Source organism: Grammomys surdaster, unplaced genomic scaffold (genome assembly GCF_004785775.1).
Source record: "Grammomys surdaster isolate TR1022 unplaced genomic scaffold, NIH_TR_1.0 170, whole genome shotgun sequence".
In the NCBI taxonomy this organism is placed as follows: Eukaryota; Metazoa; Chordata; class Mammalia; order Rodentia; family Muridae; genus Grammomys; species Grammomys surdaster.
In genome coordinates this window covers 18,533,107-18,550,226 of record NW_021604618.1, presented here as the reverse complement: position 1 = coordinate 18,550,226, position 17,120 = coordinate 18,533,107, and the positions used below count along the sequence as shown (strand labels likewise).

Here is a 17,120-nt window from a genome sequence, read left to right as displayed (position 1 = left end):
TTTTGGAGTTGTCTCTCCCTTTCTCACTACAAGTGTCATGGCCTTTATTTTTATTTCCCCTTTCTTGGATCCTGTCCCTTATTTACGTTGCGAGTCAAAGAACCAGGGAGTTGATGGAATGATTTGTGCTTTTCATGTGTGAAGTTGCCTGAATCTGGTGGCTTGGGAGTTAGTAAATTCTCTTTTTGGTATGATAGCCTCTGCCTTTTTTTTTGGGTTCTTTCTGTGTATAAGAGACAAGACAGTTAGCTGGAGAGGAAGGGAGGGAGGGAGGGAGGAGGGAGGGAGGGAGGGAGGGAGAGAGAGAGAGAGAGAGAGAGAGAGAGAGAGAGAGAGAGAGAGAGACAGAGACAGAGACAGAGACAGAGAAAGACAGAGAGAGACTGACTGGGAAAGGAGGCCTATTTCTCTCCCAGAGAAGACAACCCTGAGAATTCCTGGCAATTTTGCCTTGCATTGACAATAAAAGGAGTGAATGAACACATTACAAGTCTCAGGACTTTTTGCTCATAGAAACTTATTGTCAGAATATGGTCTTATTGCCAAGTGCCTGAAGCATCTCTATAATAAAAGACAGCAACCTTGATGAACCAATTTTTAACACTGTATTACAGAAAGCTGAAGGGAATTAAGACTGAGTTCGCATAGGTTAGTGTTTGAGCTTTAACACTTTAACAGTTGGCGGCTGAGGATGGAGAGTGTGGAAGATGCCCGTGGATGTCAAGCCAGGAAAGGAGATTTCTATTCTCTCTGTTCTGAGTCTTATTTTGGAACTGATGTAGTGAATCTGATAGGGTGGGGAGAAGCATATGTAGTGATACTCGAAGTCTGAAGAAGGAGCAAAGAGAAGAAGGATTGCAGCTGGCAGAGATGGAGGGGAGGCAGGGGTGCTGAGGTTAAAGAGTGGGTGTGAATAGCAGTGTATTTTTGGGAACTCAAACCAGGAGGTGGGGAGAGGGTATCTATGTGTTCATTTGAACTCACAACCTAAATGACATAGGCCAGAGTCTGGGTAATTTCATGGCTTAAATATTAATTTAACACCCCATAGAAGTTAAACAGACACTGAGGTTTGAAGGCAGTTTGCATTCCCCACCCCCAAATTCCTGAGTCTCAAGAGGAATGAATTGAGCTACCTGAGGAATAATAGCTTTTCTGTGAGTTCTCTTCTTCCGCTACTAAAAGTTTTGAAAAGAAGCAGCCATTGGTTTTTAAAGATTAACCTTTGTACTACACGAGACAGCAGCCTAAAAGTTCAAGATAGTGAAAGAAAACCATAGCCTAGGATGTCCAGTTCTGACATGAAATAAATGTGCTGCTAAAAGCTCCCATACCTGTACTTATCCTTACCTGTTTCCAAAGCAACAGGGAAAGTGGTCTGGGAGCAGCCTTGTACCTTGCATGTATTAAGTGAAATCAAAAAGGTGTGGCAGCTATTGGAATTTTCTTCGATTGTCTGTGTCTCAACAGTGTGTGTGTCCTTGTGGTCCAAGAGGCATGTTAACTTCATAAATACTGATTTATTTTTGCTCATTACTTATTTTCCTCACTTTCTGTTTCTGAGTGTGTTGCATTTGTATTATTTGGGTGGAGATAAAGAGGGATGTGTTTACATGGTTTGGAGCATGAGGGGTCCCTAGTTCTTTCTACATCAGAAGCTTATCTTGTTATTTTGTGTGTTCGTGACTACTTGGTCTTCTACAGCAGTATCTTGATAATGCTTTTTCTGATGGATGGATGGAGTTAGAGTGTGCGGATGTTTATGTAGAAGAAATAAGATATATGAGCTGGTTTAGAGTTTTGGCTGATATACAATGCCAATTTGTGAAGATGCCGTAATATTTAAATACAGACTCAACAAGAAGGTGGTACCTAAGAGAACAGTGCTTGAATAATTTAACAATCGTTATCTTTGGATAAAAAAGTCAACTGTAGCATTTGTTGCTACCCTTTCAAGCCCCCAATCAAGTAAATATGACAACTGATTTATTTTGAATCCATGAGGGCTTGCCACCTCATTGGGCGTCATAATTTAAAGCCTTTTATTTCCTAGAGATCTGAACTACAGCATTTTTGCTTTAACCCCCTGCTATTTGTTTTGAAATGAAGCAATAATTTGTTCCACCAGCATACGGGGTGGGAAGTGGAGAGGTCTGTCCCATGCTTGTGTTTCTTGGGGGATGAGAGAGAGAGAGAAAGCCTTGAAGCCTCCGCAGTGTTTAGGTACCACAGGCATATTGACTGCATTTGTTGCTAGGCCACCCCCTCCTACCCAACAAAGGCCATCCACCTAAGGCTTTTCACCCTTTCCAACAAACTTGTCATCCCTCAACCCCTCAGTCACAAGAGAAGGAAGAGACCACAGAACCCCTACCTGAAAATGATGCAAGGGGACATTTTCAGCATATAAATGTGTCCAATTTGAGTCATCAGGTTTATTTTTTTTCATTTGCTTTGATATGCATATTTAATGCCTTGCCCCAGGCTGGATCTCATTTGCTGCGCGCTGGCGCAGGGGTGATGATCAGCCACTTCAGAAGGACCCAGACAGCGTGTTGTTTTCTCTGTTTTATCTGTTGGCCCACTATTCTGATCTACTGAGCTACCTCGTGGTTTTATTTGCACATGAAATGCCGTGAGCAGTTCAACTTATTGGCTATGAATAATGACAGCTAAAAAAGAAGTGTAGGTTCATTTATTGTGTGCCAAGGTTTCTCTTGTGGAGGTGACAGTTTGTGACAGCTGTTTGACACCCCAAAAACACATACACCTCTATCCTTATTAAGTGGTATCAAGCTACATTGTGTGTGTGTGTGTGTGTATGTGTGTGTGTGTAAGAGAGGGCAGGCAAGGAGAAAGAGTGAAAGAAAAAATATGAAAGACTAACTTTGTAGTTTTGTGCACTAAAAAGCAATGAAGGGCGAGATATTAAGTGCCAATATAGTTTTCTGTTCACTTATTAAAATATGTGAAAATATAAATGAATGAAGGTTGTTAAATGCATAAATATCTTCAAAGCTAGTGTTCTCAGCAGACTTTTAAGAATGGCTTTTATGTACTGTTACCGGGTAAGCTGTGCTAATTCCACACTCTGTAATGTCACGTAAGTGTTCTGATACAACATAGACGCATTAAAAGAAGACCCATAATGGTCTTGCATTCTGTTTTTTACGTTCCATGAGGATACTGGGTTTGTTCATTTATTATTAACAAACATTATGTGCATAGTGATGAGAGGAAGTTTGGAACCAAAGAGAAAATAAAATGTGCAACTTTGGCTGCTAGGCTGTGTTAACTAAATTCTTGAGGGATGCTTATTTTTTAATATTAGGATGTATTTTTATCTCATACTCTTACTATGGCATAAGAATAATAGTTGCAGGTAGCAAATGGCTCTGATAGTGTTCTTTGCAATTCTGTTGAGGGAAAAAAAAAAGATGATAATCAAAGGAAACTCAACTGTGTTTTCCAGCTGCAGCTAATGTTAAGTTTCTCAGACAATCAAATTTATCATGTTTTAAAACAAACATGTCACGAGAGCATTTTTTAAAGTTTCAACTTGCAAACTGTCGTGAAATAATTTTGTTTTCCCTAGACTGTTGAAGTACTGAAAAAATTAGGAAATATCTTATTTTTATATTTGTATATAATTTGAGATCAACTTTTTAGATCTAGTATAGACAAATGAGTGTCAGTATAATATTTATGTATAAATATATTATATATCTTTATTGATATAAAATTCACACAAACCAAATATGCTTGTTTGAAATATATTCTCCTAGCTACACATGTAGGCAATGCATATGATTATATGGTTATGGTATTTCTGATAGTAGTACCAAAAAGCTATATTTTATTTTCTTTGAAAGAATTAAGTGAAAAGAATATAGTTATACGGATTAATATGAATTGGCAGGTATCTCAAAATTGATTGGTTCTGATAACATCATAAACAAATGACATTCTATTTTCATTTCTGAGCTGACATTTAATTGAACATATGCTGCAATTATTTTGCATTTCTGAATTGTCAAGCATATTTATATCAATAAAGTTTTTTTTTTTTTTTAAAATAGGTTAGGTCAGAGGAAGGAATTACCAGAATCTCTCTCTTGACAGAAAGTAGTCAAGTGCTGGTAGATAAATTCCATTATCACCTAAAAAAATAGAAGCGACGCCAGTAGGGTCGGTTCGAATTTGAGTGGTTGGTCTATTGAAGATGGAGGAAGAATAGTGAGATCTGATATTAATATTATTAACAAGAGTGATTTCTTTTGTTTGTTCATTTTTCACACTGAAGTGTGACACTAGGTGTTAGGCTGTGCTAGATCCAAAGCCTCTGGGATCTAGTTTCAGAAAGTTTTACTTTGGAGCTCAGTGTCCTGTCTTAAAGACCCTGATGGAGGAGAGGTCTCTCTATTCATCGTTGCTGTTGATGTTTCTGCTTGTTGGAAGCTTCTCTGTTTATTTCTCATCAAGAGCATCATTTACATCATTTCAATTATTTAAGTTGGACAGTTGCTGTATGTCTTCAGCGCTACTGTAGTGAAATGGCGGAATTTAGACATACAATGGCAGCCACACAGACACTCAGAACACTCTGAGATGACTTGGTGGTGTTTGACGTCATTTTGTTGGTTGTTGACGTACTAACTGGACTATGAGATATCTCCACACACTTTAAAAATCATAGAAAGCATCGTATACCATGAGTTATAGTAACAAGTGTGTTCCTGACTTCTTTGAGAGTCCACCACTCTATGGAGTGATCATTTGCAAAGGATGTTGCCCTTGTATGAGACATGGGTATGCATTAATTCCCAAAGACTGAGTCAATGGTGAGATGCTGAGGTAAAAATCTTCAGTTTTATATACATTTTGAAAAGACTCGGCTTCTAAAAGTGCACACTGGTGTTCTGAGTTCTTGGTCAATGTCACAATTGAAAACTTGAAATTCCAACATTTATCCCAGTCATACGAGGAACCTTTTTAACTTGTGGACTTGCATGCTCCAGGATTAAGAGTGCTTACATCTTTTTTAAGAACAGTTTTCTCTGCACTGCTAATTGAACTGAAAACATCATAAAACCATAAGAAATAAGTAGCTTAATATTAGTTGAAAGTTTTGACACAAATAGGCCTTCCTTTTGCTGTTTAAATGTGTCTAGACAGATTAGTTTGTGTACCTCTTCAGCTAATGAACATGTTTCTGAATGTGCTTTCTGTTGCTGCGTAGCTATGGACACGTATCTTCAATCACTTTACTATGCTTTTATGCTCCCTATATACTTCTCTGCCTGATGTTATTTAGTTATATGGGCTCTAGAGAAATCTGTTGGCTATTTTTAAAGTCCTTTTCAAAATAGAAGTAAGTGGACATGACCTTGGGAATTATCTTGTGTGACTTCATAATTTTAAAGAGATAAAGTCTAGAGTCCAAAAGTCAGCGAAGCCTTCACTCTCAGTCACATGACTTGTTAGAAGCGGGCCCCAAGAGTCTTGGTTCTGTCTGTCTGTCTTCTCCTCTGTCTCACATTCAAAGACTAGCTTTTCATACGGAGCCTAAAAAAAGTGAGCTCAGATCATTTTTGTCAAGTCTTGAACGCAATAGTGGCTCCTGTGTCTTTCTTCAAGCCTAAGATGTTTTACTTTTATGGTTTTATTTAGAAGCTCTTGAGTATTTTACCCCAGTGACCCCACAGATGAACTGTGCTCTGAGGTTTGGGGGGATACTCTGTCATAGAAAACACTAGCAATTGGCCAGGACTTATTAAGTATTATCCTATAGGCAGCACACTCACAGAAGTGCTGTTCTGGTTTGAAGTGTAATTGCAGCCTACCTACAACCTCAACAAAAGCAGTGCACAGAGGATTTCCTTCTTGTGCCCAGAGACTCTTGTCCTTTCTTCTCTTTTCTAGATTTAGCAAAAATTCAATGATGGTGCTAAATCAATTTTTTTTTTAACTTTCAAGGGAGAAAACACTGGCAAGATTGTGTTTTCTAGGGAAAGCCCTGTGCAAATGAGAAGCCAAGGAGAGCAGCCGAGAGCTCTCCTGTGGCCCTGCTACTACAAGCTCTGCCCATATTGTCTCTTGCTTTTATATTAATTACAACTTGCATTATCAGCTGTGAGTCTGTGGCCCAGCAAATAGAAAAAACTGCCCCTGGAGACGGAGCTTCTTGTATCTATTTCCCATCTCCTATTGTGCACAACTCGGTATTCAGTGCTTTTCTCCTGGTAACGCTGCTCTTTAACACAATTATATAGAGAACAAGGGGAGTACCTTCTTTGACTCCCAATTATTAAAGCCGCTGGGAATAGAAACATGTTCCCTCCTTGCCCTGGGGTGTCTTCATGGTATTTTTGGCTGGAGAACAGGACATATATTGTGGAATGTGTACACTTGAGTTCTTCTCTACACTGATACATGCAGACAGTAATTCTCCTTTATTTTTCTACATACGTCATGTGTTTTTACATGCTTTTGTATGCCACATTGGTTCAGGATTCACTCAACTTCTGCTTATAATTTGGCAGAGATCCAGGTGGTTATTCTTGAAGGAAACTTGGAAACTGTCTAGGAGGGGGGAGAAGGGAAGCTGTGATACACACAAATATTTCAATCTAAGAAAAACCCAGTATTTGTGGGCAATGCTTTATGTTGTCTGTGTAGGTTGTGGAGTTTTTTTTTTCTTTTAATGACCATGAAGATTTTTTTTTTTTTTTGGTTTCTATTGCCCAGATTACCCCATGTTTGTCTTTATAAATGATCACATCATTATGTGTAACTTTATCTGGACGTCTTGGGGCAAGTCACTACCCCAGAACTCCCAAGAGATCTGTCTGTCCATGCTTCTCTCAGAGTAGACTACTATCGTGAGGTTCCCCTCAGTTTGTTTCCATCCCTCCACTGAACATAGCACAAGCGCAAGAGATGCCAAGGAAATGTGACAGTTTTTCAAGAGAGCTTGTTTGTTTGTTTGTTTGTTTGTTTTTTAAGAGGTGAGAAAGAGAAGAGGTAAGAGACAGGGAATGGTAAATAAGATAACCTGGGAAAAATTGATGGCTGTACTGAAAATCAAAGACGTCACTTGTTTGGGGGAACCCATTGTTCTTAGGGTAATGTGGACAAATTTGGCTTACCTTTCAGCTCTCCACATGGCTCTACACTTGCTCCCGAAAGCCACTGAAAGAGAGACACTAAATTATGAATTAACGAGGCTTGACTTTAAAGTTCTGCCCAGGTCTAGCTGATAAGAACACACTTGTGTTTTTTACTTTCAGGAATTGCTTATGCAAGAACTCTTCCCATCACGCCAGAGCTTAAATAGAAAGGCCTGTCCCAGTGCCATCCGAACAATTATATAATAGTTTTGGATGACATTTGCCTTAAAACACGGTTGAGGTGTTAGTGGTTAATTATTGTAATTTTCACGAGGGGTAAGGAGCTTTTATGGCAGCCAGCTTCATAAAAAGCCTGAAGTGCATAAAATTTACATCATCGGCTGTGTACACTGGAAAGTTCAGTTCAAGGGAAGTGTCCTGCATGGGAAAAGTACATGGCATCTCCCATCACCCTCTTCTGTAATTCTTCTAGCTTTTTATTTGACCACCATCCAGTAAATATCTGGCATGAAGAGACTGCAAAGCAACAGATAACTTGGTCTAATATATTCTACTAACTTTCATTTCCTAACCAATCTTACCTTTCTTTCTTCCTTCCTTCTTTCCTTCCTTCGTTCCTTGCTGCCTGCCTTCTTCCCAACCTTTCTTTTCTTCTTTCTTTTTTGATACAGGTTCTCACTATGTAGTCTAGATTGGACTCAAACTCATGGCAATCCTTCTGCCTGAGTCTCTTGAGTGTTGCGATTATAGGCATGCCCAGCTAATTCCTTAATCCTCTTTTTCCATCACATCTTTATTGTAGAGTTCTGAACCTGAACTGTATTTACAGTCCTGATTTCTACTCTGGGTCTTGACATTGAGTCCATGGCTGGCCTGGCGACACCTCCAATAGCACTATCCCACTTTAAGATTGTTGATCACAAAGATCTGGAGTATGTCAGCATCTATAAAAATTCCAAATAGTAATTTGCAGTCTGTCCGTTGCTATTGTTCTATGCAAGAATATTTCCTCCATTTGTCTTACTTTGGTTTCTGGCTTTATTTTGGTAGCATTATCTGCTGTAGGTAAAGTATAGAGCTAGGGTTGAGAAAAAAAAGGCAGATTGATTTTTTTTTCCTAATAAACTCTATGTCTTGGTATTATGGAAAGATAGCTTTCATATTTCAAACCAAATAGTTTGTACATGCCTTATGCTTCTGAATTATTGCTTACTAATTCTAGTAAAAAGCAATGATGCACTCTGAAGGACTGCTGTATCTTTAAACTTTTGCCCTGTACCCTCTACCCCAACTCTAAAGAATTCACTCGCCTGTAGCTCCATAGGTTCAGTCAAAGTCCTAGCCCATGGGTAACAAGTGTACAGCTTTGGCTCCCTGTCTGCTGGGTTTCATGTGTGGTGCCCGTTCTCCCTGTCTGCTAGAGGAAATTCCATCTCTGGCCTGCCTTCATGTGGTGCTGATAAAGTTCTTCCTGTACATTAGAATTCCTGTTTCCCTTTAAGCTACAGCATGGAGTATTGAGAATGACCAGGAAAGGGGAGGGGAAACAGGAGACGAATATATTAGTAAAGTAGCATGAGCTGGTATCTCCTGGTTTGCCTTACAGTCATCGAAGTTCTTCCGGAAGCCACTGTTCAGCCGTTTAAAGCGAAAGTCTCAGGGCACTTGCTGAGTGGTACACAGCTCTTGTTAGTTTTATATTAAAAATTACCATTTGTGCAAATTAAAGCAGGCTTTGGTGGCTTATGAGATACTGATGCCATGATTAATAGTGCTACTGTTGGCTGTACAATCTACCTGTTGGTAACACTTGGAGAGTTCAGAGCAACCATTTTAGGATAATGCAATTGAAAGGTGTAAGGGCATGTCCCACCAAACATTGTTGATGCCATGCTCTTTTGAAGGCAGTATTGGATTTTGTAGAGGCTTATACTCTGATGGATTTTGTTTCTAAGAACACCAGAAAAAAAATGTGTCCTGCTTCTAATAGGAAAAGCTGAGAAAGACATTTTAAGGCAGTTTCCTCTTACTTCAGAAGTTAACTTTATTGCAGTGTAAATTTGCATATAGTAGGATGTATCTTTGAAGAGATATATCAGATATATATATTGGTGTAACAGAAAAACAAGGCACTGACTATCTTGCCTGTGGCCACTTTTGAAAATACTAATATGTACATTTTTTTTCTCCCTCTGTGCCTGTGTGTCCTCATGGCTCCTCATTTATGGCTCAAATGGTAACTGTGGGAAAATTCCTTGGCATCCTGACATCAGAACCCTTCATCCTGGCGAGACCATGATGATGCAACCTCAACTCACTCAGCAGGCACCCCAGGACCCTCCAGTGGGGGCCATGCTTCCCAGAGTGGAGACAACAGCAGTGAGCAAGGTAAAAGGTTAAGAATTTTCCTTGTACAAAAGTAAACATCATCAAAATGACTTCAGAATTTCATGATATCAGTCCGTGTAAACAGAAGAGGGGCTGGTGAAGGTGTAAGGCATATCGCTAAACTTTTGGTAGGAAGACAAGTTTCTTCTTGTTACTTTATTTAAAGAATTAAAATGAGCTATTTAATCTTTAAATCCATGTTACAATAATAATTGATTAGTTCTGCCAATTCTCTTACAAATGTGGTTATCTACACTATTTTGGTGTATATCAGAAAAACAGGCCTACCTAGCTTCTATAAACCAGAAGTTTGAATTACACTGTAAACAGGATATTTGCTTCTAATATTTACTATAAGAGTTCTTTATAATTAATGCAGCATGAATTGAAAGAATATAAGATACAAAAATCTGTTCTTATTTACTCCAGAAATATGGGGAAGGGGTTTGAAGAGATTTATACAGATTTTTAGTTTGAGAAGATGGATTTCAAAATTCTTCAGATGTTGTTTGTCCTTGCTTCTAGACAGCTGAAGTAGTGACTTTTGTCCTAATTCAAAAAACAAAACAAAAAAAAATAGAAATTCAGAAGACAAGGAGAACAGCTGCAGATGCTCAGGAAGCCTTCTGCAATTTGTAATGAATTTTGCCATTTACAACAGAGAGCAATTATATGTTTGTAGGAATGACTCTTCTGTAGATAAAATGATCATTTAAAAGAAGATGCATTATTGAATGTGGTCCAGGAATGTGTATAGATTTTACTTTTTAATATTTTACATTAGATGGTGTCTGATCTCTTAGGTCTATTTTATCTCTATTATGATTCTGTTTATGGCCATAATATTTAAGCATTAGACAGGCTTCCAAGTCAAATATTGTTTAACAGCTTGAGCTATAGTTATATAGGCCATCTAAAAGAGAGTTGATGTCCTGTGTGTATCTACCCTTCTACATGTTTCTGGCTGGGGATTTTGGACTCCTGATTTTCCAAGCAAGTCTAGAAAACTGGCCTTTCTAGGATACCTTTTACTTGTAAGTGAACTCTATTTAGAATCTGTCTTTTCAACAAGTTGCAACTCATAGATGATGTACTATCAAATACCAAGCTACAGAAGAACTTGTGAGCTATATGTATATTGGTTTGGGTACGTCAGTTGGACTGTTTGTAAAATAAACTTCATTCTAAGATGTTTTGAAGGAATCTTGTACATAGATTCAGTCATGGAGCTGAAGTTCTGGGGTTTAACTGAGGTTCCAATCGACCCTGGGTCAAATGCAGAAAGCTTTCCATCATTCAATCCTCCCCAGTGCTCCAAGTTAGGGTAACACAAAGGGTGAAATATCTATTATAAAAACAAAACATCCTCAACATTGCAGGGATGGGGTGCGGGGAGAAAGAGAAGCAGACTTAATGGCCTAATGAGGCTATCTTCCAGAAACTTCTCCGGTGTGAGGCTCCCTCTGACCTTTCACTTGGCTCAGGAGCCCAGTGCTTCATTTTTCACATTCTTGCAATTACGTTAACGCTTCAAGCATTTCTGACTCCAAGTCAGCTAGCGACACCAGGCATAACTCAACACTGTGAGTTTTTCTCTTCTCTGTAGATTCATTAACAGGTCACCAAGGTCCCAACTGAAATTTAAAACTGACTGGTTCTGTTGGGTTACTTGAGTTATGGCGAGAGGGATAACAGGAAGGGTCAGAGAGTAGAGGAGGCAGAAGAGGAACCAATGTAGGCTTGGGGAGCAGGGAACAGCCACCACAGCAAACAAAGCATGACGTTTTATCATTTTACTTAGTCAGTTCTGTTTTATTAAGGGTTTTTGGTCAAGAAAGAGAAAGGTAAGAGTGAACCTCTGGGGAGGGAAAAAATCACTCATCCCTTCGTTCTGTGGGTAGCTGCACCCACTTATCCCTTGTTGAAGGATTTGATCCCCCAAGCTTTTTGTTCCTTTAATCATATCTCTGTGGGATTAAAGAATGGACACGGTGGTTTATGTATGTGAGCATGGGGAAGTCTGTCTCTCCAACAGCCTCCTCAACTGTGTTAAAGTTTGAGAGAAAGCCGAGGAAAGTTATCCTTTTGATAAGATGGTGAAAGTTGGTGCAAGGAATATTTTTCTACCTGACTCACCGGGTCAGTAGTTAAAATTCATGCATCAAGGTGTTCTGTTTTGTTCTGTTTTGTTTTGTTTTGACAGCAGATCCTAAAATTTAGAGTCCAGACTTAGGTATGTTTTGCTCCTATAATCTTTTAAACATGTTAAAGCTATTTTGATACTTTGTTCCACCAAAATGCTCAGAGTAGCTTTCAGTGGGGAAAGATTAATTATCTGCTTCGGGGCAAAGTCAACAGAGATATTGACTGAAATCACATATGCTTATCACAGGTTAGATCTTTGAGTTGATGTAGAATGGAAAACCTGGGAGGAAAATTTATGTCTTTCATATTAAATATATCATAATGTTTCATGGAAACCTAAGTTTGCAGTTCACAGGAGACTTTAGTTACTTCTTCAGAATTTATTAGCACAACAGGCATATGGAAAACTGTAAAACGATTCAATTTCAAAACAAATTATGATAAACAGAAGAAATAGGAATGAATTGTACTAAATACAATGTTTTCATACACATTTTAAATTAAACTTTAATAGCCATATGCTATAAAACAATACATGCATTTATGTTGCTTTATAGTTTTTGCAAGTATTTTTACAATAATGATTCTCACAAATCTTTACTTTGGAACCTAAAAACATCTCACTTTATGACCTGATACTGAAAGAGCTCCAGTTACGTGGGTGAAAGGTCACCTTTTCTCTTAGGAGTTTGTATGACAAACAGAATGGAGAAAAGGAAGCAAAATTTTTTAATATTGTAAAAAATGAACTTGGAGAAATGTAAAGTCTGGCTTTATCTTACACACCAGTCAACTGTATAAATATGAGCCCAACTTTTCATTCACTAAGTTTTCTGTTTTCAAAGAGCAGCCAAAGGGAGGCATTTGTCTTGTTAGTCACATTCAATGAAGAAGGAAATCTGGTTTTTCAAGGATAGAATTAGGGTGCAGACTCAGAGCTCTGGGGCAGTAACTGCCTGTCTTTGTGCCTGACTTCCCGGGAGTAAAATGGGGCCTGATAATAAGGCCTGGAGTTCCTAGTTCTGTACCTGCTGCTGAGTCAAAAGATGCTTTGTGTTCCATTGTGTACTTGCCAGAGTGAAGACTAAGAAGCAGCTTCCTCTCTCCTAGAGCACTCTGAGAGCCTTAGATAAAAGGCACAGTATATGTACAAAGTATTATTATTATTGATGGGTTTGTGTAACTCCCATTAACGCTGATGGGAGTTACACATGTGAATTGGCAAGAGAATAGACCCCTCAGTGTTTAGAGCACATGAAATTTACATTTTTTCCAGTGCTGTAATTGAGATGTTGACAAATTGGAGAATATTGATGAGCCTTTGTTTTAAGTATTTCGTGCCAAGTTTGTTTTATCCTTCCTGGTTTGAACAATGGTCTGGGTTCATCAGCAGTGAATAAAAAGGGTAGAGTAAAGATAACTTTGTATTTCAATATTTTGATGTGCCAATATGAAATAAATTGTCTTAGGCAAATGGAATATGCTGTTTTAATCATTAGCTATGCATGAAAGAAAAATTGATGTTGACATCTTTGCTGTAAAATCGTTGTAATGGGGCCTTCCTTACAATTCATTTTTGTAAAATTCATTTTGTACGTTTTGCAGCAATTGAACAATCCCTGCACTGTGAATAGGCAGGATTCCCAGAAATACCGAGACAGTTGGCCCAGTAACTGCTGAGCTCACAGTGCACATCACACACACGTTAACCATCCTGTTGCCAGACCCAGATTAACCCAAATACATGAACATGTTAGCATCTATAGCTCTAATCACTCAAGACCCAGGGCTGTATAAGCCAGCAGGGTTCCCTTCGACTCTGCCACCAGGCCCCTCCATTGATGTCACCATCTATCATCCAGGCAACGAGGCTAGAATCCCACAGCTAGATGTTTATTTAGTTATTGTACAGTTATTTAGCAACCGTAGTGTTGAAATCTGCAAACATCCCCTTAGTAATGAATGGAAGCCCTTATAGTTAAGCACATGCGTAAGATAGCATGACACATTTTAGTTTATATTATATTGCAGTTATGAAATAATATTTTTCCTGCTTTAAATATTCCAGTTATGTATTTAAAGTAGAAGGTGGGGAACCCACTTACTGAGGGTCCTGAATATTCTCTGCTGGGATTTCTCATTCAGTCTAGGAAAACTCTGTCTATGGAATGTTTTCATAGTGGTGGCAATCTCTTTAAAATAACCCTAAATACAATATGACAGACGCCATCTGGCATCATCCTTTGCTAGTTGCTTTTAACTTTTATTTTTCCTAGAGTTGAGTTCACCCCAAACTGGTCACTAGCTTATGATAAGTACGCTAGCATCTCTCTTCTCCTGATTGTTATCAACATTTTTTTCTCTTCAACTATAATTGACAGTTGAACACGGCCAGAGAAGAAGCTGTTATGTATAAAATATTCATGTGATACTTCTTTTCCTTCCAAAAAAAATTAAATAAATGTGAAAGCCACCTTTCAAACATCAGCAAACACTTAGGTATGTTTTGTTGATGTCTTAGGACATTTTAGGTAGTCGCCATCAAAGATAAAATCAAAGGCTTCTGATAAATACTTGTTCTAGGAACATGGAAGGGTTCCCCATAAATGCTTAAAAGCTTTCTGTAATTGCTGCTAATTTTGACTGGTTTCATTCATTCATATGTATGTATGCATGCATGTATGTATGTATGTATGTATGTATGTATGTATGTATATATGTATGTATTAACTTACCTGAAAAATCCAGATTTGGGATTTCCATATTTTTTTTTTAACTTAGTCATGGAAAGGGATGTCTCCTGATGCCAGTTAGAGTTTAATTTAGAGTAGTAATTAAACTTGAATACTGCCTCATAAACAAAAGATAAACAATAAACCAGCCACGTTCCCTGCTGTTTCATAGCTTTCTTTTCCAGATGTTTTAGCCTGATAATTTTTACACAGTGAACTACCTAACATGGAGTTTTGTGGACAGAGGTTGAAATAAGTTTTTTTTCCCCTCCTTTTTCTCCATTCTCTTTCTTTTTATCCAGTAATCTTTTTTTCTCTCTTCTATAAGTTCACTGAGGGGATTTTCTATCCTTTACATATATTTAAAGTCTGATAAAATACATACTTCATGCAGATGTGTTTTATAGATAACTGTGATATTTTTTCTTAGATATCATGTATTGATTTTCTTTCTAAACTCATCTGATCTCCAATTTCTTTCATACTTAGGAAGGGAGCACATTTTTCTTGGAGTCAGAGTTGATGATAAGTCAAAGGACAAGCAGACTTGACGATGGAGAGTCTTTTTTTCTTTTTTTCTTTTCTTCTTTTTTCTTTTCTTACCCCGCTTCCCTTCCTGTCCATGTATCTTCTCCCTTTACCAGGGCTACTGTGTGGTTGTGTTCTTCTCTGGGTTCTGAGGGTGTCTCCGTCCAGTTCTGGATTCTTCCACTGTCAGCCATGATCCTTCTGATTGTCAGGTACAAGTGGGCTGTTCAGTGTGGAAGCCATGTTATTTTCACTGGGTGGGGTAATTACTGAAAGCTGAGAATAGCGGCACTAAAGACAGGGGGATACTTTCATGATCCCATTAGCATAAGAGTGGGTAAATTATTCATGCCAAGTGAGGATTCTATGGGGAAAAGTATAGTTAATGCACAGAGTTTTTAAATGTATCCCTTTCTGCTCTGAGACTAAATTCTCGTTGGAATCAGTTCTCAGACATTTACGGGAAGGCTCTGGTGGCGTGTTAGATGCAGCTCATGTCTCTGTGTTTGCAGCGTTCTCAATAGAGACCATCTGGCAAAGATCCAAAAGGTGATTAAACAAAATGATCAGCTCTTGTTGCTGTGTTACATGTCCAATACTCGGGATTAAAAAACATGACCCACGACAGTCAAGCTAACGTCGTGCCGCTCACCCTTCCCCCTCCCCTTCCCGTATAAGAATTCAGATGGCCCACAAATGTGTGAGCCATCTTTGTGTCCTTATGGCCCATAATCATGAACAGGTTGTGCAAATGGTTCTTTCTGTAGCACTGTCTGTTCCAGCAGCATAGAAGCATTTCATATTAATTGGGTCAGTCTAATATTCATATTGACGTGGGGAAAAATTACTAAAATTTATTCTTATAGCAGACAATGAATATGTGTGCTTTCTGCCATGAGGGAAGTGAAGTCTGGCAACTGGGTTGTGCAACTGATTAATTTTTCTTAAAACTGGAGAAAATCAAAGCATAGAAGACTGTCAGTCTGCGGAAACAGTGCACAACCCTTTATAACTAAACAAAACGGACGGGGTGGGGGCTCTGGGGGAGCGTGTGGAAGGGAGCTCTGGTGTTAACACCATAATCAGGGATGAATTTACAGTGCCGTTCTGAAGAGCCCTCCCTCCCCATAAACAAGCTGATAATCACAGGGAAGCTGACTCCCAATTAGCTTTTCCTTCCCTCACCCGGATCAGCATGTTTATGTGTCTTCCTTAAGCTTGGATATGTCTCTACTGAGTTGCTACAGCTCATGTCAAATTCGAAAGTTTGGAAATGAAATGTTTGATTATGAGGAACTGCTGCTAATAAGCAAGGTAAATTCAAGCACTCATTTCACGATGGAGTTAAGGTAAAAATGCCAAGATTTGTGACTAAGGGACAGCTGTATCTTATCTGTGGGGTTTGCACCAAATGCCGAGCAGAAATATAAATTGAACAAACCAGACATTGTGAGGAGTGATTGAAGAAATATTGAGATGAAATCTTGGAATGAAATATATATGTATATTTATAACAATGCTGTGAATTGCTTACATGGCTCATTTGCATGAGCCTGAACAGTGATTTTATTAAGGGCAGTGGAAAGTCTGTCAGCTAAGGCATTCAGAATACAGCCCTATTACTCATTAGGCGCTTCGGAGACTGAGGCTGACCATTTACTATTTTGGAAGCCTATGACTGATCGCACAGGATGCGTTTTAGTGCAAATGTCAAGAGAAGATAGAGAATAAAGCAGAGAAGGAAAACATTCTCAAAAACCACTTGAAAACATCATTATTCCCTGTCAGCCGCCCTTTCCGGGGAAAGCGAAGCTGTAGGTGAGGAAAGCGGAGGGGCAGAGGACTAAGGAGGGCAAGTGAGATCCCCCTAGAGTCTGTGCCTTGTGGCAGATGAAAGGGACTTGAATAGCCTTGGGGGTCTTAAGGCTATTATAGGGCAACTCATGCTCTCTTATCATGCTGATTTTTCAATTGATTTTTGGCTGAACAGTACTTGTTGAAGCCCTCCAGAGCATCAAACACAGCCTTATGGCGCTATACATTGTAATACACGTGTACTATTTTTTTTTTCTCCTTCATTGTCTTTGCTTTGGAAGAAAAGTCTGTGAAAACACCAAGTTATCCACCCTCTTCCCATCCGCCTTTCCTATTTCTACCCATAGGAGATCTCTTAAGATTGTTTCCGGGTTTGTTTGTT

General features: G+C 38.8%; 1 protein-coding gene across 7 annotated transcripts in view; it reads left to right on the top strand.

Moving 5' to 3' along the window:
• Meis2 (Meis homeobox 2) overlaps nucleotides 1-17,120 on the top strand; it is a 203,723-nt gene that overhangs the window by 8,665 nt on the left and 177,938 nt on the right. For all 7 annotated transcript variants that reach the window (XM_028766855.1, XM_028766854.1, XM_028766857.1 and 4 more), the window contains one exon: nucleotides 9,404-9,518. In XM_028766855.1, the coding sequence (XP_028622688.1) occupies nucleotides 9,404-9,518 (115 nt within the window). The remainder of the gene's footprint in view (nucleotides 1-9,403; nucleotides 9,519-17,120) is intronic.